The sequence below is a fragment of the Grammomys surdaster genome, unplaced genomic scaffold, assembly GCF_004785775.1.
Source record: "Grammomys surdaster isolate TR1022 unplaced genomic scaffold, NIH_TR_1.0 133, whole genome shotgun sequence".
Lineage (NCBI taxonomy): Eukaryota > Metazoa > Chordata > Mammalia > Rodentia > Muridae > Grammomys > Grammomys surdaster.
Genome location: NW_021604591.1, coordinates 13,637,482 through 13,659,553, shown reverse-complemented (window position 1 = coordinate 13,659,553; position 22,072 = coordinate 13,637,482). Strand labels below are relative to the sequence as shown.

Below are 22,072 nucleotides of genomic sequence, written 5' to 3'. Positions count from 1 at the left end.
AGAGAAGAAATTTCTCTCACCCCAGAAATGTCCTTGTGCCCATGTGGAATCCCACCCAAACCACAATAGTGACTACATTTCCTAGAATTTTATGCTCAAGTATGAATAGGTGTTTCCTCTTTCTGACCAGGTCTCATTCACATTTAGTGTAAGACAGTCTTTACTTTTGCTACAACATTCCATCAAATAGATGTACTAGACATTGTCACTGCTCTAATAATGAGTTTCTGGTTTTTACATTGTAAACTGAAGACTTGAAAAACTATACACTCAGGCTGAGGCAAAAAGAATCCCACAGTTTAAGGGCAACTGAGCTACATAGTTAGCTCAAGACTATCCTAGACTACATACCAGAAGGAAAGAAAGGCGGCTATACATCATTAGCCTTGGTTCCTCCCATGGACAGTTAAGCAGGTGACCTGGGCCCCAGCAGTGCAACTCCAATGTGGCTGAAATAGGGACTGGGTGTGGGTGGGGAAAACTTACCTACCCGAGCACTCATCTGCCTCATTGTCTATTACAGATGTTTTTAGTATGTCCACTAATAAGCAAACAAACGGAGGAGGTTGGCTCAGTTGATGAGAATGCTTACTGTCCAAGCATGAGTTCAAATCCCCAGCACCCATGTAAAAAGCCTACAGTGGGCTTACACCTCTAATCTTAGCCCTTTGGGAAGTGGAGACAGGAGGACCATTAGGGCTTGGTGGCTGTCAGCTTAATCACAGGTTGAGTGAGAGGCCCTATCTCAAAGGAACAAGTAGAGAATACAGAGCAGCTGGTGTCCTCCACTAGCCCACTAGCCTACATGCATACACACATACACATGCACGCACATGCGCACACACACACACACACTCCAAACACAAAAATAAGGAAACTTTGGCACAGTTGGATTAAAGAGTCAAACAAGTGACATATATAACATTTTTTAAATTTATGCCATAAAGAAAGAAATTATGTCATTTGCAGGGAAATGGTGAACCTAGAGATGTTAAACGAATTCAGTATAATTTGGAACGACGAAGCAAAAATATTGGATGTTTTTCCCATATAAAGGACCTAGATTAAGTGTGTGTGCGCGCGTGTGTGCGTGCGTGTGTGTGTGTGCACGTGCGTGCGTGTGTGTGTGCGTGCGTGTGTGTGTGTGTGTGTGTGTGTGTGTAAGAGAGGGGAGAGAAATATAGGAGGCAAGGAAGGGATGTAAAAGGAGAGATGACGGAGCAAAGGTGATGGAGATGACAAAATATAACTTTCTCGTGAGCAGAATCTAACTTTAATGACAGGAGCAAAGCAGATACGACATATATACACACGTATCTGATCTCATAATGAAGCTTATTGTACTAAAGGCCTAGAAAAAGAAAGCCAACGTCTCTAGACTAATAGAGTGCATTTTCTGTATTTGTGGATGACTCGAATTTTTTAAATAATTTTCTGGTATCAGCTATATAATCCTTCTTTCGTATAGATAATACAAAGAAAGCGAATCTCCAGCTCTAACAGCGCTCCACAGATCAAGGTTCTCAAATTTCGAAAGCACCTACGTTCCATTGCACCCGCCCCTACGCAACCGGAAAAAGGAAATTGGAGCCGGAAGTTGAGGTCCGCGGCCGGAAGTCGTGGTCCACAGCCGGCGGCCTGAATTCGCGGCCGTTGTGGCGGTTGCGGCGGTTCTGTATCCAAGATCTGAATGGAGGCGGCCCGGGATCCCCGCCCGGCCCGGGATCCCCGCCCGGGGTTGTGCTGCAAGCCCGGTGGGCGTCTGGACATGAGCCACGGCTTCGTACACCATATCCGTCGGAACCAGATCGCTCGGTACCGCCCCGCCCCAGGCCCGGCCCGGCCCGATTCGGCCGGGTGACAGCGCCTGATTCCTGCTCGGCTCCCCGCAGGGACGACTACGACAAGAAGGTGAAGCAGGCGGCCAAGGAGAAGACGAGGAGGCGCCACACGCCCGCGCCCACGCGGCCCCGCAAGCCAGACCTACAGGTGTACCTGCCGCGCCACCGAGGTGAGCAGCCGCCCGCTCGCGGCCCCGCCCCCTGGGCAAGCAAGCCCCTCTTCTCTGCGCCAGGGCTCCTGCTTCACCGGGCCCTTCACCGGTTGAAACCGCTGCATCAACGTCAGCGCCCCCAGTGACCCTAGTTAAACTGCACTGTTATATAAGGTACCTGGGACCCAGCCAGGAATCGCTGTCCACCAATGTGGCCTGTCATGCTGTGTTTTAATATTTCTGCCACCTGAAAAAGGGAAAGTCTGGCTGAGATTTAAAAAAAAAAAAAAAGAAAAGAAAGAGAGAGGAAAAGAAACAAAAAAGACCAGTACATAAAATGAAACGAACCCAATAAATGGCCTTTTCTTTTTTCTTTTTTCTTTTTTTTTTTTTTTGGTTTTTTTTTCGAGACAGGGTTTCTCTGTGTAGCCCTGGCTGTCCTGGAACTCACTCTGTAGACCAGGCTGGCTTAGAACTCAGAAATCCACCTGCCTCTGCCTCCCAAGTGCTGGAATTAAAGGCGTGTGCCACCACTGCCTGGCATAAATGGCCTTTTCTAGGGTTTCCTGTGACCATGAACTCATGTTAACTAACATATGACACTAAGTTTGTGGGCTGTTATTTACAGAGGGTTAAGATCTTGAGTCCAATTAACTTATTGAGTCCATAGAACGCCATTAAGCTGAGAACTATTATGTCTGTTTCACTATCCAAAGAGGTGAATAACTTGTGCAACATCTCAGAGCTAGTAAATGTAAATGGCAGAGCCTGGATTTGAACTGAGGCAGAGCCCAGTCCATCCTTTCAGCAGCTTCCAGTGATATTTGCAGACTTGCATCTTATACTTACTTTCTAACGGAATTGTGCTAGAGTGGAGAGAGAAAGAGAAGTTAAAATCCCGATTGACAGCTCCCCTTACAGACACACATACATACTCAGGGTCTGTCGGAAGCTTGGAGGCTTTCTTGGTGCTGTTCTTCTGATAGTTTCTGTGGGCAGGGGTTTTAGCAGCATCCCCCTCTTCCCTCTCATTCTGGTTTGCCCTTGCAGATGGCTCTACCCACCCAGTGAACCCAGACTGTGAGGAGTCCAGCGAAAGCAGCAGTAGTGGAGGCTCTGAGCTGGAGCCTCCCGGCCGCCAGCTCTTCTGTTTAGAATATGAGGCGGACAGTGGAGAGGTCACATCAGTTATTGTATATCAGGTACGCCTTCTGGAAAAAAGCTGCAGCTTGACAGTCCTCGGCCATGATGGAATCTACCACCAGTTCCTGAGCCGCTGTTAGTCTCAGAGCCAGTGGGAAAACATGTCTTCCCATCAGGTAGTCTCAGCACACAGAGATTCCTAGTTGGGGGAACAGGGAAAACTTGTGACCTGCAGTTGAGAATCACTGTTACGGGGACTCCTGAGAAGCTAGACGCCGTAAGCCAAACAGTTCTGTGAGAATGCTGTCTAGGAATAGGGCAGCACTTTTCTGAGAGAGACCAGGCTCTGAGCTTCCTGACTCTTCCTCCACGTAGGACGATGATCCCAGAAGGGTGAGTGAGGAAGTATCAGCACACACACCTCTGGATCCAGCCATGCGAGAGGCCCTCAGATTTCGCATCCAGGAGGAGCTTGCAAAACGCCAGAACCGACACTGACGGGGTTGAAGGCAGGATTCAATGCACTTGGCAGAGTTTTGCCCAAGGAGCTCACCTCTAGTTTGGAGGTGCCAGGACAAGTCCATGTGGTCTTCAGGATCCTGTCCTCCTCCTCCCCCTCCTCCTCCTCCTCCTCCCCCTCCTCCTCCTCCTCCTCCTCCTCTAAGCTGCTGTATGCACAGGGTCTTGCAGGACCACATCTGACCTACCTCTCAGCAGCCAGTCTTTTTTGTCCCATTCATCTAACCTAACATTCTGGAAGTTTATGACAACTTTGGCTAACTTAGTGTTTTGGGAGCAGAGACTTCAGGGAGAGCCAGGCTTTCTGAAGCCTTTGCCCATGTGTTCCTGGCTTGATGAGGTCATTTGTCAGGCCCCTTTGTGTTTCTGCTTTGGTCCACTCATCTTTCCTTAGACCTGTTTTCAGTTGTCACTTTTCCTTTCTCCTATCTTTTTGCCTTAGGTAGACTCCATTTCTCCCCACCCCCCCAACATGATTGTTTCTCTGCCACTCAGGAATTCAGAAGTGGGGCTTCTGGGAACCTGCCTTCCTAACAAGTTCTCCAAGTAATTCTGATGCCAATAAAACAGGAGAGCTTTGGATTTGAGGCCTATTTGGAAACACATCTCCTTCCCCTTCTGTGGCTTTCCCAAGCTACTCCTATGCCTCACTGCTTTGCACTGTCCATGTAGGAGACTATATAGGAGACCCAGGAAGAGAGTGCTGAGCTAAGCTGCAGTCCTTAGTTGAAAAACCTGTCATGCTAAGCATGGTGGCACATGCCTTTAATCCCAGGACTCAGGAGATAGAGACAGGTGGATCTCTGAGTTCAAGGCCAGCCTGGTCTACATAGCGACACATCTAGTTCCAGGACAGACAGGGTAGAGAGAGCCTATCTCAAAACAAAAAAAGTTAAAAAACAAGACAAAACAAAAAAACCTGCCTTGGCTAGGCTTACCAAATTCACCTCCTAGCTGTAGAGAGACTGCCTTCTTCTCAGACTAAAGGAGAATTATCAAAGCAGACTTAAAAGTAACTCTCCAATCGTGGTGTTGCAGTCTTGAATTATTCAAGTTGGGAGAGTTGACAATAGCTATAATTGTTCTGGGCTGGGATGGCTCTAGTTTCAAAAAAGAGCTGTGAATGACATTTTGAGGAAGTGAAATGACCCTTTCTCTGCCCCATGCTTTCTTTCATACCTCCCAAGAGTATGTCTGAGCATGATGATACACACTTTAACCCCAGCATAAAAGAGGCCAAAGTATGAGGACTGTTGTAAGTTAAAGACCAACTAAGCTGTCTCAAGAAAAAACTAAATAAATGTAACTTAGGTTCTTTGGGTAAACATCCCCAGACATAGCATTTTTCCAACACATGTTTTCCAACACAAACTTAGGCTAAGGTCTGAAGTCCACAAGACATCCTGTCCACAGGAATTCAGGGCCACCTAAGATTTCCTGACATAGGAGCCTAACTTCAGCAACTGGAAACATGAATCATAAAACAGCCTACAAGCCCAGAGACTGCCCACAACCAAACCCCCTACCCCAGGGCTTTGTCTTCTAGGGTCTCAAGATCATTCTAACTATACGAGTTCAGTAGCTTTTCGCTTCAAGGACACTTGGGGTTCCTGCTGTGTTTAACCCACTCTGTTGAAAACATGTACTGTAGCTGGGCATCTGCTTTATGCCATTAAAACAGTGAGGTACAGCTTGCTATGCCAGAATTCTGGGGCATTGAGTTAGGTGGTAAGTTAGAATGCCCTGGTTCCAGGGGGCGGGGGTGTGTGTGTGACTGGGGACCCGAATGCTGTAAACCAGGATAGCTGGTCTCAGGGTTCAGTGCCTTAAGTTTGTCAGTCCTAATCCCAGTCTGCTATCAGGGAAAAGCCTTCACCCTGTACTTGTACACTAGTGCTGTAAGTGCCTGTGGATTTATATGGGTAGACACCATCCAAAGCCTCCAGGATGAAGGAAGGTCTGCCAAACTCCATGCTCTTCATCCTGCAGGTCGTTTTAGTCTCCAGCTAATCATCCATATTCTGACTTGAAACACAGGATTCACTGGAACTCTGGCTGGACAAAGAACAGTGGAATTTCTTTGGGGTCTGTGTTCTTAGAGCTGTGCTTCCTATGCCCTGATTCTGTTATTGAACCTAAAACCACCTGAAGAAGAATCTGAGGACCCAGCACCTACAAATTTGTAGTTATTCCCACTTCTTGATAAAGGAAGAAATAGATGAACAGAGTGTTCTGTAGAAGCCTTTTATCTGTTTATGTGATCCCCACAAGGACTTCAGAAAGGAGACTGAGGGAAACTTCTCTAAGCTCTTTTTCCAGAAGCACTTTGCTTATCGGTGTGTATGAAAGATTTTCTAGCTAAGAAAGCACTCTTGATTCTTAGCTAATTTGTCCTGTATGACTACCTACAGCCTCAAACCCGTGCCTAAATGAAGAGTGGTCATTCTGAGCCAGCCTGTGGAGCTGATGTTTTCTAGGCATCCCTAAAATGCCTCTCAGGGCTGCCTTCAGCCTATGGCTTAGCTTCATTGCTCTGCTGGCCCATTCTGGGTCTGTAATAATACTGTCCTGCTGTCCAGTTTACTTGACACACCTGCTTCCAGATGTCTCTCACCTATTTCAAAACTCAGAGGTCATAGTGAATTCTCAGAACTGCCCAGTGTTACACAGTAGAAGCAGTATGCCATAGGCAGGACTTAACAGAAAGTGCTTCCGAACCAACGTGCATCTGAGTAGATAAGTTCTTGGCTGGCTCATTTTGAGGGCAGGGAGGCTATGGGGGCAAGAGAGGCTAGGCCAGGTATGATGGTACATGCTGGTAATCCCAGCATTTGAAAGGCTGAGATGAAAGGATTGCCCTATGACCAGGCATAGCGGCACATACCATTAATCCCAGCAGTTGGGAGGCAGAGGCAGGAAGGTCTCTTGAGTTTGAGGCCAGCCTTATCTACAAAGTTCCAGGACAGCCAGGACTACATAGAGAGACCCTCTCTCAAACCCTACCCCCATTATTTTTTTTTTTTTTTAAAAAAAAAAAAAAGCTATGAGTTTGAGGCCAGCGTGAGCAACATAGACCTTGTATCAAACAAAAAGTCTCATTCCATTCTGTGTGGAATGCTTTTCCCTCAGTTCTTAACTAGAATTAAGCCTGTATTTTACAGTTTTGTGATTCCTGGACTGAGTGTATATCATTCATCTTGCAGGGGGGTTGGGCTGTGCAAGGATAAAGTAGTCCCCTGGCAAGCATGAAAGGCATTGAAGACTATGAGGCAAGAAGGGAAAAGATATACAAGTGTATATGATGAGAATAAAGTATATACTGGCTGCAGTCTAGCCAGCAGGGGTGGATCTCGAAAAAATGTGAAAGAACATTCCATCTCTCTGGTCATCTCGGGTGCACTGCCAACTAGAGAGCAGCCCAGATAGGTGGAACCTCTTTGGGGTGGTGAGTATCCAACCTGCTGTGCGTTTGACAAGACCTGTGTCAGGGTGGTGCCTTCCAGATAACTCAAAGGAGACCTTCGTGTAAAGTACAGATGACACTTTCCTGCCTCTGAGCCTTTTGGGGAAATCGCATATGGAATGTTGACAGTTATTTGAAACCTTAACTCTTGAATTTTTGCCCTATCCCTGAGGAGCTGTTGGCATCCAGCCCAAATTTCCTTGGTGTTAGAGTGTTGTTAGAAGTGAAAACCTTCCTAGTTAGGGGTTCCTCCCTTCCCAGAGCAAACAAGAGGTTGGGAATTGTGGTAAACAGCTCAAGAGACAGACAGAAGGGTCACTGTACACTTGAGAGTGGCCTAAGCTAACCAGCAAGCATCAGTGTCCTGGCTATGTCATGGTGCTAAATGTAGAAAAAGCCATCCATTCTCTTTCTCATTTCCAGTGTTTCTGTATAAATAAAATGAATTATGCAAATTGTTTGGAAATCATGGAAGGTACTTTTTAAACCAATAAACTATTTTTACAGCACTGTTGTTGCCAAAAGTTGTGAAATCACTTGTGTACTTGGGGGGAAGGGAGGTTAAGTGTCTGCCCGAAAGTTACTCTCCTACCCAGTCAGCACTGGAAATCTCGACTCTTGCTGTGCTGACTATTTTAAGAGCTGTTCTAGTTGGAGTGTAACAGCTAGACTCATGTAACATAAGAGTTGGAACTTTGAAAGACATCTGGTCCTACTTTTGTCCTCTTAGGCATCTTCCTCTTTCAGCTGTTCATAAACAGCCTGGGCTTCATCAGGACCTGTATCATAAGAGCATTTGTTTTAGGGATTATTCAAGTTGACATATTAAACCTAAAAGTGCCTCCAGCAACACAGCCCTGGAGTTCTAGTCACCTAACATGTCAGAAGAGTCAGTAGGGCTCTTGAGCAATCTTCCAAGACCTTCCCCTGGTGATGAGATAGAAACACAAACCCAGCTCACTAGGATACAATCAATAAGTGTTAGGAACCACAAAGCTAAATGGCATACCCATATAGGCTTGTTCTGGCAGAACTAAGGCAGAAGCAGGATGATAGTCAAAAGTTAAAGACTAAGCTGAGCACTTTAATCCCAGCACTGGGGAGCCAGACAAATCTCTTGAGTACAAAGCCAGCCTGAGGTACATGTGAGACCTCAATATATATACTGGGGGAAAGGGGGTTAGAGAGATGACTCCACTGTTAAAAAGCACTTGGTGCACTTCCATAGGACTCAGGTTCAATTTCCAGCACACCCTGTAACACACAAAGAAAAAGCTGAGCCAAATTCAGGGAGTTCCAACTGCAGGACTACACAGTCCCTATCTTGAGGGGAAGAAAACAAGCTAACCAAGTGTGCTGCTACCTGCCTGTAATCCTAGCACTCTGGAGGCTAAAGCCAGAAGGATCAATAGTCTGGGGTTAGTCTGAATTACATAATAGGACACTACCTCTCCCCCAAAACCAAGATAACTTTCAGTGATGGTTCACAGCCTCACTTAAAAGAAAAATGGTACCTGGTTAGTTGGAATGTAGTGGGACAGGATGATATTCCGTGTTACTGAGAGATTCACCTTTGTCTCTGGGGTCAGAAGCTGGGCTGGACTTTATACCCACCTCCACCCCTGTCAATTCAGCCTTGTCCAGTGATCATCGCACAGTCATATTTCTTGGCCCTGTTTTCACTAAGTTCTGATGGTAAGAGAGAAAAGGCCATTCAGTGGTTTCCCGTACCATTCCTGTCCTCCACTTGGATCCCCAAAAGGTTTCTGCTCTTGAAGCCCCAGTTCACAGCTTGTTCTGCTCTTTTGTCTCAGCACGGGATTTTGTGCAGCTAGCCTTGGTTTCATCAGGGTGGCTATCTCCCACTCCTACCAGCCTTGGATCATACCCCCCTTGGAATAATGATTTGCTGTCTCATGGGGGCCCCACTGCTTACAGGGAGCCAGGAACACTTGTCCTGTGTGAGCAGAAGTAACCATGCCCTTTCCATCAAGAAAAGAATATTCAGGGAGCACACTCAGTCCATCAATTGAAGAGAGACTAATAACTTATTCCCGAATAGTCTGTTTTCTCTTACTAGATTCCACTTGAGTCCCTCACCTTCCTCTCTGCTAATGAACACCTGCCTACTTTAATCTTTACCGGCCCTACACAGGCACCTGCATGTACTTACAGTGGATATTCTTTAGGACCCTATATTTTATTTTAAGTAAGTGTTGAGTCAGGAAACATCTTGGACACCGTGACTTATGGCCAATTCTCCTAGGTCCCCAAAATAAAAATGAAAGCAACCCTTTTCCAGAGTTTGCTAAAAGGGGCGGGCCGGAGGGTACAGGGTGGGGTGGGCAGAATCCAGCCTGCTTTGGGTTTCCTAAGCCAAGCCCAGGCTTGGTGCTTGGCTTGTCACCCAACTGCCCCATGCCTGTCTTGGCAGTGGCAGGCTTGGGTCGTCACATTGAGGGAGTTGAAGGAGTTTCCCCAAAGTCGTGTAGTACGCCGAGGCAGTGGAGGAAGGCTTCTTCCAGCCACGTGCACGATGACAGCCACAGGCGACATTCACAGGCGGAGATGCAGGGCTAGCCGGCCCGCACTCCCACCGCAGGAATGACAACTGCCCTCTAGATCTCGGTGTCAGAAGTGTCCGGGTCATAGCCCCGGGCGCCCAGGTCCCCTGGACTTGGGGCACCGCCCACGTTTCCCCCGTGACATTGCCGCGGGGGCTCGGGAGTTGTAGTTTCGGGCGGGGCTCCCGCACCGGGGCCGGGGCTGCGCGGACTCCACGTCCCGGCGGGCGGCGCGGCGGGCCTGGGGCCGCCAGGGGCGGGGCCGCTCGGCCCTTTAAACCTTTCAGGGCTGCTCCGAGGGCCGCAGCTGGAGACGCGGCCACGAGGGGGCCGAGTAGGGAGCGGCGGCGGCGGCTGCGGGGAGCTCCGGGGAGGTGCGTACTGGACTCCTTTTCCCCTGCGGCCTCCAAAGGATCGTCTCGGGGAGCCGGGCTCTGGAGGGAGGGGGTGTTGTCGTTGGCTGCACACTCCTACCCAAGCTGGGGTCCCCGTGCCCACGCGAACGGGACCCGGTCAAGCTTCCCTTGAGAACCCGCCCCTTTGCCGGGGCGCGGTGGTCAGGTGGTTTGCCCGCACGGCAACGACTCGCAGCCGCTCTCTCGGCCCGGCGCACCCTCCCAGGCTTTCCTTGGCATGATCCCCTTGATTGTCCTAGCTCCAGCCTTCACCAAGCCGGCGTCCCTCAGGCCGGGGAGCGTGGCTCTCTTTCCAGATGTTACAGCCTTGCCCGAGTCTCTCAGCGCGCCCGTGGCATTTGGGTAGACCGCGGAGGCCCCAGATGGATAGCAAGAGGGTGCCACGTTCCTGCCGGGGCTCATCCCAAAGTCTGGACAATCAAACGCCCAAGGAGAGCTCTGGATGAAGTGTTGCCCACCCTCCCCCTCCCTTTTCCCTCCCCCCCACTCCCGCGCCCTGGCCAGTCACCAGACCCTGGACCTTGATCTCTCTCCCCAACCAGGCCAGGGCAGCTGATGATTGTGGCCGAAATATCTCAAGGTAGCTGGGCCTGCCCCCTCTTCCCCACCTACCTGTTGTCCTTACCCCTAAACCACCACCACCCTGGCTCCACTCCCTCATGACCGCCTGGATCCTCCTTCCTGTCAGCCTGTCAGCCTTCTCCATCACGGGCATATGGACTGTGTAAGTAAGAGGAGTGTGGGTTGAGGTGTGTGTGTGTGGGGGGTGCTAATAGGAGCTTGATGGCACACACAAAGTCCCTTGTCCTGTTTGTAGGCTCCAGAATGGTACCCAGGGTCACTTTTTCTGTCTCCAAAGCTTGGCCCGATTCCTGGGCACACAGCCTCTTGGGACAAGCTGGCACCACTGCGCGGGCCAGCAGGACAGCTCTGACATACACTTGTAGACAGCAACTTCCAGAGGAGCTCTAGCTGGAGGCAATTGTGCAGGGTGTGCTACAGCATCAATAACTGCCTCCTCACCCCACCAAATGAATTCCCAGCAAGGACACTGAGGCTGACTAATGTCAAAAGTCAAAGAGCCAGGAGGTGGTGGCTGGGTCTGAAGAGACATGAGGACAGGGTGACAGTTCTGCTCCCACAGGTATGCCATGGCCGTGATGAACCGCCACGTGTGCCCAGTGGAGAACTGGTATGGAACACTCTGCAGATGGCCTCACTCTAAAGCTCCCTTCATCTCTGTCCCTCCTTGAGCTCACAAGCCACATGGAGACCATAGGCTGTTCTCTGACACTGGTCTCCAGGCATGACATCCTGTTCATCCACCCACTTCCCACCATCCCTTCATCTTCTTTGCTTCTGCTTCAGGAAGGTGCTGGGGAGGTCTGAAAGATTTCTCTTTGAGGCCTGAGGCTTTGGGCCAAAGTTCTAAGCTGCTCCTTCCCCCAATCTACCCCCCCCGTGTCCTACCTGCCAGGTCCTACAACGAGTCTTGCTCTCCTGACCCTGCTGAACAAGGGGGCCCTAAGACCTGCTGCACCCTGGATGATGTTCCTCTCATCAGGTAGGTCCCTCCAGACTTCCAGAAATCCACTTGGGCAAAGAGTTGTCCCTGGATCTTAAGAAGAAACATTATACTGAGCCAACAACTACCACCAAGCCAGGCTTAGGGGCAAAGAGCTACAATCCCAGCACTTGGAAAGCAGAAGTGGGAAGATGAGTTCAAGGGCTGCCTGTGCTATATGAAACCCTGTCTCAGAGAAGAAAAGAGAAAAAAGGGAGCCTGGGCATCAGGCATGTAGTGGAGTTGGCAGAACGCCTGCCCAGTGTGCACAAAGCCCAGCACCACATAAAACTAGATGTGGTAGCACATGCCTGCCATCCCAGCAAGAGAATCAAACATTCAAGATCATCCCCAGCTAGTTTTTGGCCAGCCTGAGCAATGTAAGGCTGTTTCAAAGAAATAAATGCACTACTTGCTATTTCTAGGTGTTGGGCACCCTGCTGAGTTTTATCTGCCAGTGGTGCCTTTTAGTCCATCCTGCAGGTTAGGCTCTGTTTTTTTCCCCACTTTTAGCTGTGGAGACAGGCTTGGAGACACTTATTCAGGTCACACAGCCAATGAAAGTATGTGGATTTAAGCCCAGCAACCTCTCAGTGCCCAGCACAACTTCAGAAAAATCAGACCAGCTGCCGGCTGCAGCAAGGGAGTTTTAGATCTGCCAGCTACTCTAGGGCATGTCTTTATCTCTCACATATATGAACTCTTTAAATCAGAGACTTGCCTGCTGAAGACCAAGCACAGATAAAGCCTGTGAGGGGGAGGAGTTGGAAGGGGCGGAGAGGGCCACTGGTACTCCTGTCTCATTGTCCCTACCCCTCCCCTCAGCAAATGTGGCACATACCCCCCTGAGAGCTGCCTCTTCAGCCTCATTGGCAACATGGGTGCTTTTATGGGTGAGTGATATCATCAGACCCCAACCCCTTACCTCCAGAAAAGCCCAGAAATCTTTACTCTGCAGTCTGCCCCATCACCAAGGGCTAAGGTAAGAGGAGCAACTCTCTCCTGTTCAGTGAAGATGGTAGTTTGTGGGTAACGTCAGGCAGGTGGGAAGAGGGGGCAGCTCCAGCTACTTTGGTATTCAGGCCCCAGTCAGCTAGATGCTAACTAGTGTTTGAACAGCTGTCCTGGGTAAAAAGCCTAGGGAGAAGTCAGAGAGCTGGCCCCATCATTACTGTCTCTCCTAGTGGCCCTCATCTGCCTCCTTCGGTATGGGCAGCTCCTGGAGCAGAGCCGGCACTCCTGGATCAACACCACTGCACTCATCACAGGTTGCACCAACGCTGCAGGCCTCGTGGTGGTCGGCAATTTCCAGGTGCCCCCTCCCCACCTCCCTTAATAAGGGTCTAGATGCCTGTAGGGTCAACCTGGAGGTTGACCAAGGCTAGGAGGGAGAAGTGATGGACGGGGCAGGAGAGGTGGGCAGTTTCATGGATTAGCCTCTGTCTGGGCCAGGTGGACTATGCCAAGTCTCTACACTACATCGGAACTGGTCTGGCCTTCCCTGCTGGGCTGCTCTTTGTGTGCCTGCACTGTGTTCTCTTCTATCATGGGGCCACCACCCCCCTGGACATGGCTATGGCCTACTTTCGAAGTGTGCTGGCTGTCATCGCCTTCATCACCCTGATCCTTAGTATCCTTTTGGAACAGGGTAGCCAGGAACTCATCCCCTAGCTCAACCCTTCTCCCCCAGGTTGGGGTAGGGGTGGGATCTTGAGTCCAGTGACCACACTGCCCTAGTCTTATGTGGCCCGGCCCTTTATCTCACCTACGTATTTGGTTTGGCCATCCAGGTGTTGCTAGGTGCACACATCCTCTTGAACCTTTCCTTAGCACTGCTCCAGGTGGAGTCTTCTTCCTCCACGAGAGTTCTCAGCTACAGCATGGAGCTGCCCTGTGTGAATGGGTGTTTGTCCTCGATATCCTCATTTTCTACGGCACCTTCAGCTATGAGTTTGGGACAATCTCCTCAGACACACTGGTGGCTGCACTACAGCCTGCCCCCGGGAGGGCCTGTAAGTCCTCTGGGAGCAGCAGCACCTCTACCCACCTCAACTGTGCTCCGGAGAGTATTGCCATGATCTGAGGTCAGGAGGGTGGCTGGCCCAGCCTCCGAAACAACCACGCCCTCTACCTTCTTTGCATTTATTTTGTACCAAAAACAAGTTTTAGAGAGTATTGTTGGGATCTAGGCTTCCTTACTCCTGGAGACGTGGCCATCCAGTGGCCATCCAACATCCACCTGTGCCATAGAGGAGCAGGGCCTCCACAGCTGCCTCGGCTACTTGTCCTGTTCCCTCATACCAGAGTAGTATTTTGTGTTAAAGGTCACCTGTCCTCACTTGCCCAGCCAGCCCTTCAGGTGCCTTCTACTCCCAGTGCCAGAGCCAGACCACTGGGGCTTTCTGCTGCAGGAATTGGGGGCTGGGGCAGCAGGGGCTCACAAGTCTGGATGACCGGAGGAGCATGCCTTAGCCTAAGGGAAGGCCCACCCAGCTGCACTTGGGCTCTTCACTCTGCCCCTCACTTCCTTTAGGGCAAATAACACAGCGGAACCACACGAGTATTTTAGTACTTTTTTTTATATCTATTAAAAGAATTCTAATTTGCATGTTTGCAGTCTGTTCCGGAGATTCAGAGACGGTCCGATCCAGCAGGGAGGGATGGAAAGAAGTCCTTTCCTCCAGGAAAGATTCTTGAGGTTGCCAGAAACTAAGAGTGACAGATGCCATTCAAATACATCATAAGGGTGTGAGCATAGTGGTACTAAGTTCAAGGCCAGCCTGGTCTATACAGTGGGTTCCAAGCCAGCCAAGGTCACAGAGTGAAACCCACTTTCAAAACCTCCACAAGGGCTTGTCCCCTTTATAAAGAACTGGCTTGGCTTCATAGTCTCACTTCTTTCCCCTACTCAGTCTGGCTTGAACTTTGATTCCTTGATGGGGGTTGGGGGGCGCGGGATACAGAGAGCAACTTTTACAATGTTAAAAGTTTTCTCTGTGGAAATAAAGAACACCCCCAGGATTCCAGTGTTAACTAAAGGTTCCAAGGTTAACTAGAGATTTCCGGAAGGGGGTGGTGCAAGTTAATTTATCAGTTTTAAATAGCTACAAAGTGCCAGGCTCTAACACAGTTTGACTTCTAAAAGAACACTCAGACCCAAGCTCTGGTTGTTCCAGGGCCCCACCACCCAAAGTCTAGAGGCTGACAGAGAGGGAAATGCAGCCTGACACCTTCTGCCATTCGACACCTTGGACGTCTTTCTGGCTAGCAGCAGGGTGGAGGATTCAGATGGAGCCCCCGCTTCAGCTGGTGAGCAGTGCAGCTGCAGGGCGGGTAAAGAAACCTTTAATGAAGACTGAAAGTGCAAAGGGGAGGTATCAGAGAGGCTGAGCTCTCAGCCCTAGCTGCTGCCTCATGTGTACATGGCTCCGTGGAGGTTCTCCAGGCGGTGCTGCTGCTGCTGCCTCCGAGCCTGGAAGAAAGACAACAGGCTAGGCAAGGCCATGTCTGAAAACTCGTGGCTAGGACCATACATAGAGCAGCTGTCATGGGGCCTAGCATCAACAATGCGAAGACCTTTGCCCCTTAACCAGACTGACTTGGAAGGGAGCCAAAGTGAGGGAGGCCTACCCAAGCCTGCTGAGGAGTTGGGAGTGTGCAGCAGGGATGGAGTGACCAGTACCCCTCCCACCAGCCCCTACCTTGTCTTTCTTGTGCTCTTCATAACTGTCGTCATCAGTGGGCAGCTCATGGCGGCACAGAGGGCAGGAATTTGTCTAGAAAAATCAGGAGCAGTATTCCAGCCCTTTCCTGCTCCTGACTCCCACCCCTGCTCTCTCTTCTCTCTTGATTTCACCCCAGTTCTTAACAACAACAACAACAAAAGCAGCTTAGGAACTGGTGTTGGAACAGGGAAGGGGGGACTTAGTACCTTACTTAGCCAGGGCAGAATGCAGTTGGAATGGAAGAGATGATGGCAGGGCATCTCAATGACAGTCTCCTCCTCCTCAAATTCCAGAAGACACACGGGGCACTTGAGATCTTGAAGAGGAAGTGCTGATCAGGAGAGCTGTTAAGGCCCAACCCAACCTCCCACTCAGACACAGGCTTGGCCTAGAAAACTAACAGGCCAGATTGTTGGTGGCTAGGCGGGAGATGGCACGTCTGGCTTATCTGCCCGAAACAGAAAAAAAAAAAAGAACTTGTGTTCTCACCAGCCTTGGAGCTACTGATGACTGTTCTAGGGAGGCTCTCCACCACAGCCTTGGCAGCTGGTGGGGGAAGGTGGTGCTCCCAATCTACCAATCCCAGGTCCTCAAAGTCCATCCTATTAAAGAGTGATCTGAGGAAGAAGGTATAAGATCAGAACGAAGGACAGCATCTATTTTTGGCCCCCATAATCCACTGGACACTAACTGACAAAAATACCTGTCCTGGCTAATCGTAATAACAAATAGTGCACAATAGCTGCTCAGTAGGGTGGGAGTGAGAGGTGGTGGCCCATGCATTCAGTCACAACACTCAGGAAGCTGTGAGTTTGAGGCAAGCGCTGTCTACATATTATTAAGTTCCAGGCCAGTTACGGATACATAGTGAGATTGTCTCAAAACAAAACACACACCCACACAAAACCAAAACAACAACAACAGCAAAAAACCCACCAGCAGAGCTATCAGACAACGCTCCCCACCCCACCCCCGCTTGCTTTTCGTTCCCTTTTCCTATCCATCTCCCAAGTAGTTGGACTAAAGGCCTGTATCACCACTCCAGGCAACTCTCCCATTTTACTAGAAATGGCAGTCTAAGTTGTTCAGGAATAATCCAGTAAAGCCAAAGTGGATTCCAGGACAGCAGTGAGTTTCTGTGCTTGCTTATTACTAGGAAAACACTACCCAATTTACACACTTGGGCACAGGCCGTGTCCGCCCCCATGACAATCTTCTCCGGTGCCTCCCTCTGCTACTCCCACACTTTCCACCTCAGTCTTTCCCACGATCCCCTGGCGGGCCCTACTCATTAATGGCCCAAATCAACGACTCCGACTCGACTAATCGCGTCGCCCAGACTAATAGTCCACATTATTGACTCCACCTCCCAAGTTACCCACCCTCTCCGCCAAACCCCAGTCCAGAAACCTGCTGCCTGGGGCCCAGCTCCAAGCCCCGCGCACTCTTCTCGCGAGCTCCAGCAACATGTTATTACGGGCCTCACGCTCAGGGTTCAACGGCTCGCAGTCATGCTCATCAAAATAAGACGCCATGGCTCCTGGGCAGCCGGGCTTGTCTGACACAGCTTTAGGTTGCCGCTGGAGCGCTGGATCCCGCGCTGGCCAATAAGCGAGTCCGTTTCGGGAGGACAGCCAATCAGAGCGTTTCTAGGGTGGGCATAGTGACTCGCACACAGAGGCGGAAGTACTGTTTCAGCCGCCTTTCGTTGGTCGGATGAGTCAGATGACCAAAGGCTCAAGCCAATGGAGTTGGACAAAGAGGAAATTCCGGGGACTTTTCAGAGCCACGCTCAGAGGGCTCTCGCTGCGCTCCAGAAGTGCCAGTCCGAGCCGGAAGTGCTTTTGCGGTGTCTTGTTGGCTTTACCCACATGCTCCACCTACGCCCTGAGAGGAAAATTCTCATGCATTTATGTTTTAGGCATAAAAATAAGGGGTGGAGGAGCTTGAGAGATGGTTCAGCGGACCCAAGTTTTAATCCCAGCACCCACTGGACGGCGCACTATACTATTTCCAGAGGGTCCGATGCTCTCTGCAGGCACCAGGCATACAGACAGCCGTGCAGCAGAACACCCACTCACATAAAGTGATCGATGGTGCATGTCTTTAATTCTAGCACTCAGGAGGAAGAACCAGGTGTTCTTCTGTGAGTGGGAGGCCAGCCAAGGCTACAAAGTGAGACCCTGTCTCAATCAACAAAAATAAAAAATATAAACAAGGAAAGAAAGAAAATAGACAAAACAATGCATGATTAGGAGTTCAAGCTGGACAGTTTAACTCCAGCTCCGGGTAATGCCTCTTTTCCCCTCCTCCCCAGAAACTACTAACAAAACACACATAAAATAAAATAAATCGTTTTTGAAAAGGGGGCAGTGACTGCGAGAGGATTGCAAATTCAAGATCAGCGTGGGCTACATAGTAAGATCCTATCTTTAAAAAAATAAAAAGAGAGACATACAGAAAACAAATTCTGTATCTGATTGTTGTAATTGTCTGGTACCCTAGTGAGGCACCTCAGAGAGCCTTAACGTTCACGCTAAGCGCCTGCTCTACCACTGAGCTGAGTTCCCATTACTTCTACCCTGTATGTACCTGAGACCTGAATCTCAAAAGTAGCTTGCCCAAAAGTGAGTGTTGCTGACAAACTCAGTAGGGCAAAGTACTATGCTGCCATCTTTCTCAGAAGAGGAAGATGATAATAAGCACAGGGAAGGTAGCAAATTCTTAGCACCCATAGTCTCAGAATTTAAGAGGCCACTTGGGCTTTTAGGGAGACACTGCCTCTAACAAAAAAAAAAAAAAAAGTAATAAGCCCTGTATGTCGGTTATCTTTTTGCCAACTTGACATAACCTAGGGTCATCTGGGAAGCAGGACCCTCAGCTGAAAAAAAATGCCTCCATCCCATTGGCTTGTAGACTAGTCATTTTTTTTTTTTTTCGTTTTCTTTTTGGTTTTTTGAGACAGGGTTTCTCTGTGTAGCCCTGACTATCCTGGAACTCACTCTGTAGACCAGGCTGGCCTCAAACTCAGAAATCCGCCTGTCTCTGCCTCCCAAGTGCTGGGATTAAAGGCATGCGCCACTACCGCCCAGTGACTAGTCATTTTCTTAATGACTGACTGATACAGAAGGGCCCAGCTCACTATGGGCAGTAACACCCTGGGGGCAGGTCCTGTGGCGTATAAGAAAGCAGATTGAGAGAACCAGTCAGCAGTGTTCTTCCATGACCTCTGCTGCATCTCCTGTCATGAGGTTCCTGCCGTGATTTTCCACCCTGACTTACCTTCATGGTAAAGTACAATTATAAGATGAAATAAATCCTCTCCTCCACAAGTTTGGTCATGGTGTTTTATCACACCAAACAGAAAGAAAAACAAGTACCAGGACTGGGATATTTGCGTGACAGATGTGACCATATTTTTCTTAGGAAGATTAGGAAGGATGTTGGAAAGTTCTTCAAGTGCTTAGACCTTTTTTTTTTTTTTTAAGAATTATTTATTTTATGTATATGAGTACACTGTAGCTGTCTTCAGACACACCAGAAGAGGGCATCAGATCCCATTACAGACGGTTGTGAGCCACCATGTGGTTGTTGGGAATTGAACTCAGGACCTCTGAAAAAGCAGTCAGTGCTCTTAACCACTGAGCCATCTCTCTATCTTAATGAACTATTGTGGGAACTTGGAAGATAATGCTGAGAGCACTGCAGATGATGGAGGCCTGGCTTACTGAAGTTTCTGAGGGAAGCTTGTGAGTCTGTTGGGGCTGTTTGTGAGATATAGTTTAAGAATCTATGGCTTGGGCATCTGGGGCTAAAGAATCAGCCATGACTGCCAAAAGGCCAGCACCCTTAAAAGTGAAACCTTAGCTCTACTAGGACAATCCATGCTGGTTAGCTAGAGTTGGGAAATCAGCAGTGATTAAGATGAGACATGCATCACTGAGGTGACATCCAGGTGCATTGCCTCAGAGTTAGCACACAGAAGCTACGGCCCCAAGAGAAGGCCAAGACTGCATCTCGTGGTAGCAGCCAAACTTGGGAATGTGAAAAGGTCACCCAAGTGGTACTGGTTCTGAAGACTGAAGGGGTAATAGAGAGTGGCTGAGGCATGGTTCCATGTGGCATGTCAGAGTCCCTGAAGGGAGGCCGAGGGGTCATCGGTGAAGATCATATGTGGAGATCCCATAATATTGGAGATGCCGGGGCTGTGCGTTGGAGTCAGTCTGAGCTGGGGAAATGAGCTATGTGGGCTGTGGACTGCAGAGTCCGAGCTTCACAGGTCCTTTGGAACCCAGGCGATTGTGGGTGGGTCCCAGACGTCAAGCACTGGACTTTAGACAGTATTGAATGTGGGTTCTGATTTGAATGTCACTATGTCCTGGCTCTTCCCTGTAAGTATGAACTTATAAACTGTGAGTGAGAACACATGTAACTTGTTTTGATTTGACAGGGGCCCACAGTGAAAAGACTGGATATTTTAAAGAGTCTCAACATTTTATATTAGTTTTCTAAAGACTGTGAGACATTTAATCCTTCTAAGGGGTTAAGCTCTGTACAATTCTCAGGTCTCTTTTTCTTGCTTTTCTTGGTAACCCTCCCTCACCTAGCAAGACTTGCTTATTTTATACGCTTGACATTGAATGGCCCTTGACCTTCACACTTGTTCGAGCTGCAGTGAAGTCATACAAACAAGCCTAGTGTGGGGTCACACACCTTTAATCCCAGCACTCAGGAAGGCAGAGGTAGGCATATCTCTGTGGCATATCATCCAGCCTGGCCTAGAATATGAGTTCCAGGACAGCCAGAACTTCATAGTGAGACACTGTCTCAAGAAAAAGGTGGGTGGAGACTGGAGAGATGGCTCAGTGGTTAAGAGCACTGACTGTTCTTCCAAAGGTCCTGAGTAACCACATGGTGGCTCATAACCATCTGTAATGGAATCTGATGTCCTCTTCTGATATGTCTGAAGACAGTAACAGTGTACTCACATACATAAAATAAATAAATTTTATAAAAAGAAAGAAAAAAATAACTCAAACAGGTCTTGGTGGGCCTTCTTATCTTCTTTCATGTCTTTCTTAGCCCAGTGAATGATTGTTTTTTCGTTTTGTTTGTTTGTGGGGGTTGGTTTTTCGAGACAGGGTTTCTCTGTGTAGCCCTGGCTGTCCTGGAACTCACTCTGTAGACCAGGCTAGCCTTGAACTCTCGAACTCAGAAATTCGCCTGCCTCTGCCTTCCAAGTGTTGGGATTAAAGGTGTGCGCCACCACCGCCTGGCGATTGTTTTGTTTTTTAAGCGGTGCTTTCCCACTTTGTGTTTCTGTGTGTGTGTGTTTGTTTGTGTGTGTGTGTGTGTATATGTATGTGTGTGTGTGTATGTGTGTATGTGTATGCCACAATACTCACATGGAGGTCAGGGGACAACTTTGGGAATCAGTGCCCTCCTCCCACCATGTGGGTCCCAGGAATCAAACTCAGCTTGTTAGGTTTGGTGTCCTACTTAGGTTTCTCTTGATATGTTAAACACTCTGGCCAAGGCAATTTGAAGAGGAAAGGGCTCATTTCAAGTTAAGACTTCCAGGTCACAGTTCATCACTGAGGGAAGTCAGGGCAGGAACCTGTAGAAAGGAACTGAAGCAGAGAGCATAGAAGAAAGCTACTTACTGGCTTGCTTTCCATGGCTTACTCAGGTTGTTTTTTATATAACCTGGGAGCACCTGTCCAGGGTGGCAACATCTATGGTGGGCTGGGCTCTCCCACATCAATTATCAATCTCTTCCACATCAATAATCAATCAAGACAGTGCTACAGGGATTGCCTACAGGATGATCTGATTGAGACATCTTTTCAATCAAAGTTCCCTCTTCCCAGATGACTCTAGCTTGTGTCAAATTGACAACACACACATACAGAGCCCCAACTAGTAATAGTTGGCAACAAGCACCTTTACCTGCCAAACCATCGTGCCAGCTTCACATGAGTGTTCCTTCCTATGGCCTTAAAGGCACTGGCTTTGTGGTCCTGTGTATCTTGGAACATTGGAATGCCTTAATTCTTTCCCAAAGGGAAACCTTTATGACTCTGTTTATAGCACCATGGAAGCGTTAAAGGCTTTGGGTGTAATGTGGTGGTAGGTAACATTCAACTAAGAGTAAGACCCAGAATAAGAAGTAAGAAGGAGGAAATGTCAGGTGGAAAGCCATTCCCTTGCCATGTCATCTCATGTATATGTGTGTACTCATGTCTGTGCATGTATGTACATCTATGTGTGAAGGTCAGAGATCCACCTCAGTTTTTGTTCACTCAGGAATTGTCTGCTGTTTCTCTTCTGTTCTCCACCCCACCCCTTTCTTTTCTTTCTTTCTTCTTTTTTTTTTTTAAGATTTGTTTTATTTATATAAATACACTGCAGCTGTCTTCAGACACACCAGAAGAGGGCATCAGATCCCATTACAGATGGTTGTGAGCCACCATGTGGTTGCTGGGAATTGAACTCAGGACCTCTGGAAGAGTAGCCAGTGCCCTTAATCACTGAGCCATCTCTTCAGCCCTATTCTATTCTTTTCTTTTCTTCTCCTCTCTCTGTCTCTCTCTCTCTCTCTGTCTCTCTCTCTCTCTGTCTCTCTCTGTCTCTCTCTGTCTCTCTCTCTCTCTCTCTCTCTCTCTCTCTCTCTCTCTCTCTCTCT

The 22,072-nt window shown here is 48.9% G+C and overlaps 3 protein-coding genes across 6 annotated transcripts; 2 read left to right on the top strand and 1 right to left on the bottom strand.

The window, feature by feature from the left end:
• Positions 1-1,641: 1,641 nt before the first annotated feature.
• Positions 1,642-5,878, top strand: CUNH2orf68 (chromosome unknown C2orf68 homolog). The gene is made up of 4 exons (XM_028762379.1): positions 1,642-1,815; positions 1,893-2,011; positions 3,044-3,195; positions 3,512-5,878. The coding sequence occupies exons 1-4, from the start codon at positions 1,691-1,693 to the stop codon at positions 3,632-3,634; spliced, it is 519 nt and encodes a 172-aa protein (XP_028618212.1). The 5' UTR covers positions 1,642-1,690; the 3' UTR covers positions 3,635-5,878.
• A 4,080-nt stretch (positions 5,879-9,958) lies between these two features.
• On the top strand, positions 9,959-14,270 carry Tmem150a (transmembrane protein 150A). 2 transcript variants are annotated; one of them, XM_028762441.1, is made up of 8 exons: positions 9,959-10,056; positions 10,641-10,822; positions 11,243-11,290; positions 11,576-11,662; positions 12,488-12,555; positions 12,847-12,974; positions 13,115-13,292; positions 13,504-14,270. In XM_028762441.1, exons 2-8 carry the CDS (start codon positions 10,758-10,760, stop codon positions 13,743-13,745), a joined length of 816 nt encoding a protein of 271 aa, XP_028618274.1. In that variant the 5' UTR covers positions 9,959-10,056; positions 10,641-10,757; the 3' UTR covers positions 13,746-14,270. The 2 variants fall into 2 exon arrangements, with proteins under 2 accessions (XP_028618274.1, XP_028618273.1); XM_028762440.1 differs by lacking the exon at positions 9,959-10,056 and having other exon boundaries at positions 10,068-10,822.
• On the bottom strand, positions 14,224-16,955 carry Rnf181 (ring finger protein 181). Of its 3 annotated transcripts, none has more exons than XM_028762442.1 (5): positions 16,798-16,955; positions 15,877-16,004; positions 15,594-15,703; positions 15,364-15,438; positions 14,224-15,134 (listed from the first exon to the last, which is right to left on the bottom strand). In XM_028762442.1, the coding sequence occupies exons 1-5, from the start codon at positions 16,920-16,922 to the stop codon at positions 15,075-15,077; spliced, it is 498 nt and encodes a 165-aa protein (XP_028618275.1). In that variant the 5' UTR covers positions 16,923-16,955; the 3' UTR covers positions 14,224-15,074. The 3 variants fall into 3 exon arrangements, with proteins under 3 accessions (XP_028618275.1, XP_028618277.1, XP_028618276.1); XM_028762444.1 differs by having other exon boundaries at positions 14,224-15,126; XM_028762443.1 differs by having other exon boundaries at positions 15,364-15,505; positions 15,599-15,703.
• Between the last annotated feature and the right edge of the window lie 5,117 nt (positions 16,956-22,072).

What these genes read in the sequence shown, in the direction of transcription:
- CUNH2orf68 (XM_028762379.1), top strand. Translation starts at nt 1,691, where the DNA reads ATGGAGGCGGCCCGGGATCCCCGCCCGGCCCGGGATCCCCGCCCGGGG. An exon ending in GTACCTGCCGCGCCACCGAG is followed by an intron (nt 2,012 to 3,043) that starts GTGAGCAGCCGC and finishes TTGCCCTTGCAG; the next exon opens with ATGGCTCTACCCACCCAGTG. An exon ending in CATCAGTTATTGTATATCAG is followed by an intron (nt 3,196 to 3,511) that starts GTACGCCTTCTG and finishes TCCTCCACGTAG; the next exon opens with GACGATGATCCCAGAAGGGT.
- Tmem150a (XM_028762441.1), top strand. Translation starts at nt 10,758, where the DNA reads ATGACCGCCTGGATCCTCCTTCCTGTCAGCCTGTCAGCCTTCTCCATC. An exon ending in ATCACGGGCATATGGACTGT is followed by an intron (nt 10,823 to 11,242) that starts GTAAGTAAGAGG and finishes CTGCTCCCACAG; the next exon opens with GTATGCCATGGCCGTGATGA. An exon ending in CAACATGGGTGCTTTTATGG is followed by an intron (nt 12,556 to 12,846) that starts GTGAGTGATATC and finishes TGTCTCTCCTAG; the next exon opens with TGGCCCTCATCTGCCTCCTT.
- Rnf181 (XM_028762443.1), bottom strand. Translation starts at nt 16,922, where the DNA reads ATGGCGTCTTATTTTGATGAGCATGACTGCGAGCCGTTGAACCCTGAG. An exon ending in CTGCATTCTGCCCTGGCTAA is followed by an intron (nt 15,506 to 15,598) that starts GTAAGGTACTAA and finishes TGAAATCAAGAG; the next exon opens with AGAAGAGAGAGCAGGGGTGG. An exon ending in AAGAGCACAAGAAAGACAAG is followed by an intron (nt 15,135 to 15,363) that starts GTAGGGGCTGGT and finishes TCTTTCTTCCAG; the next exon opens with GCTCGGAGGCAGCAGCAGCA.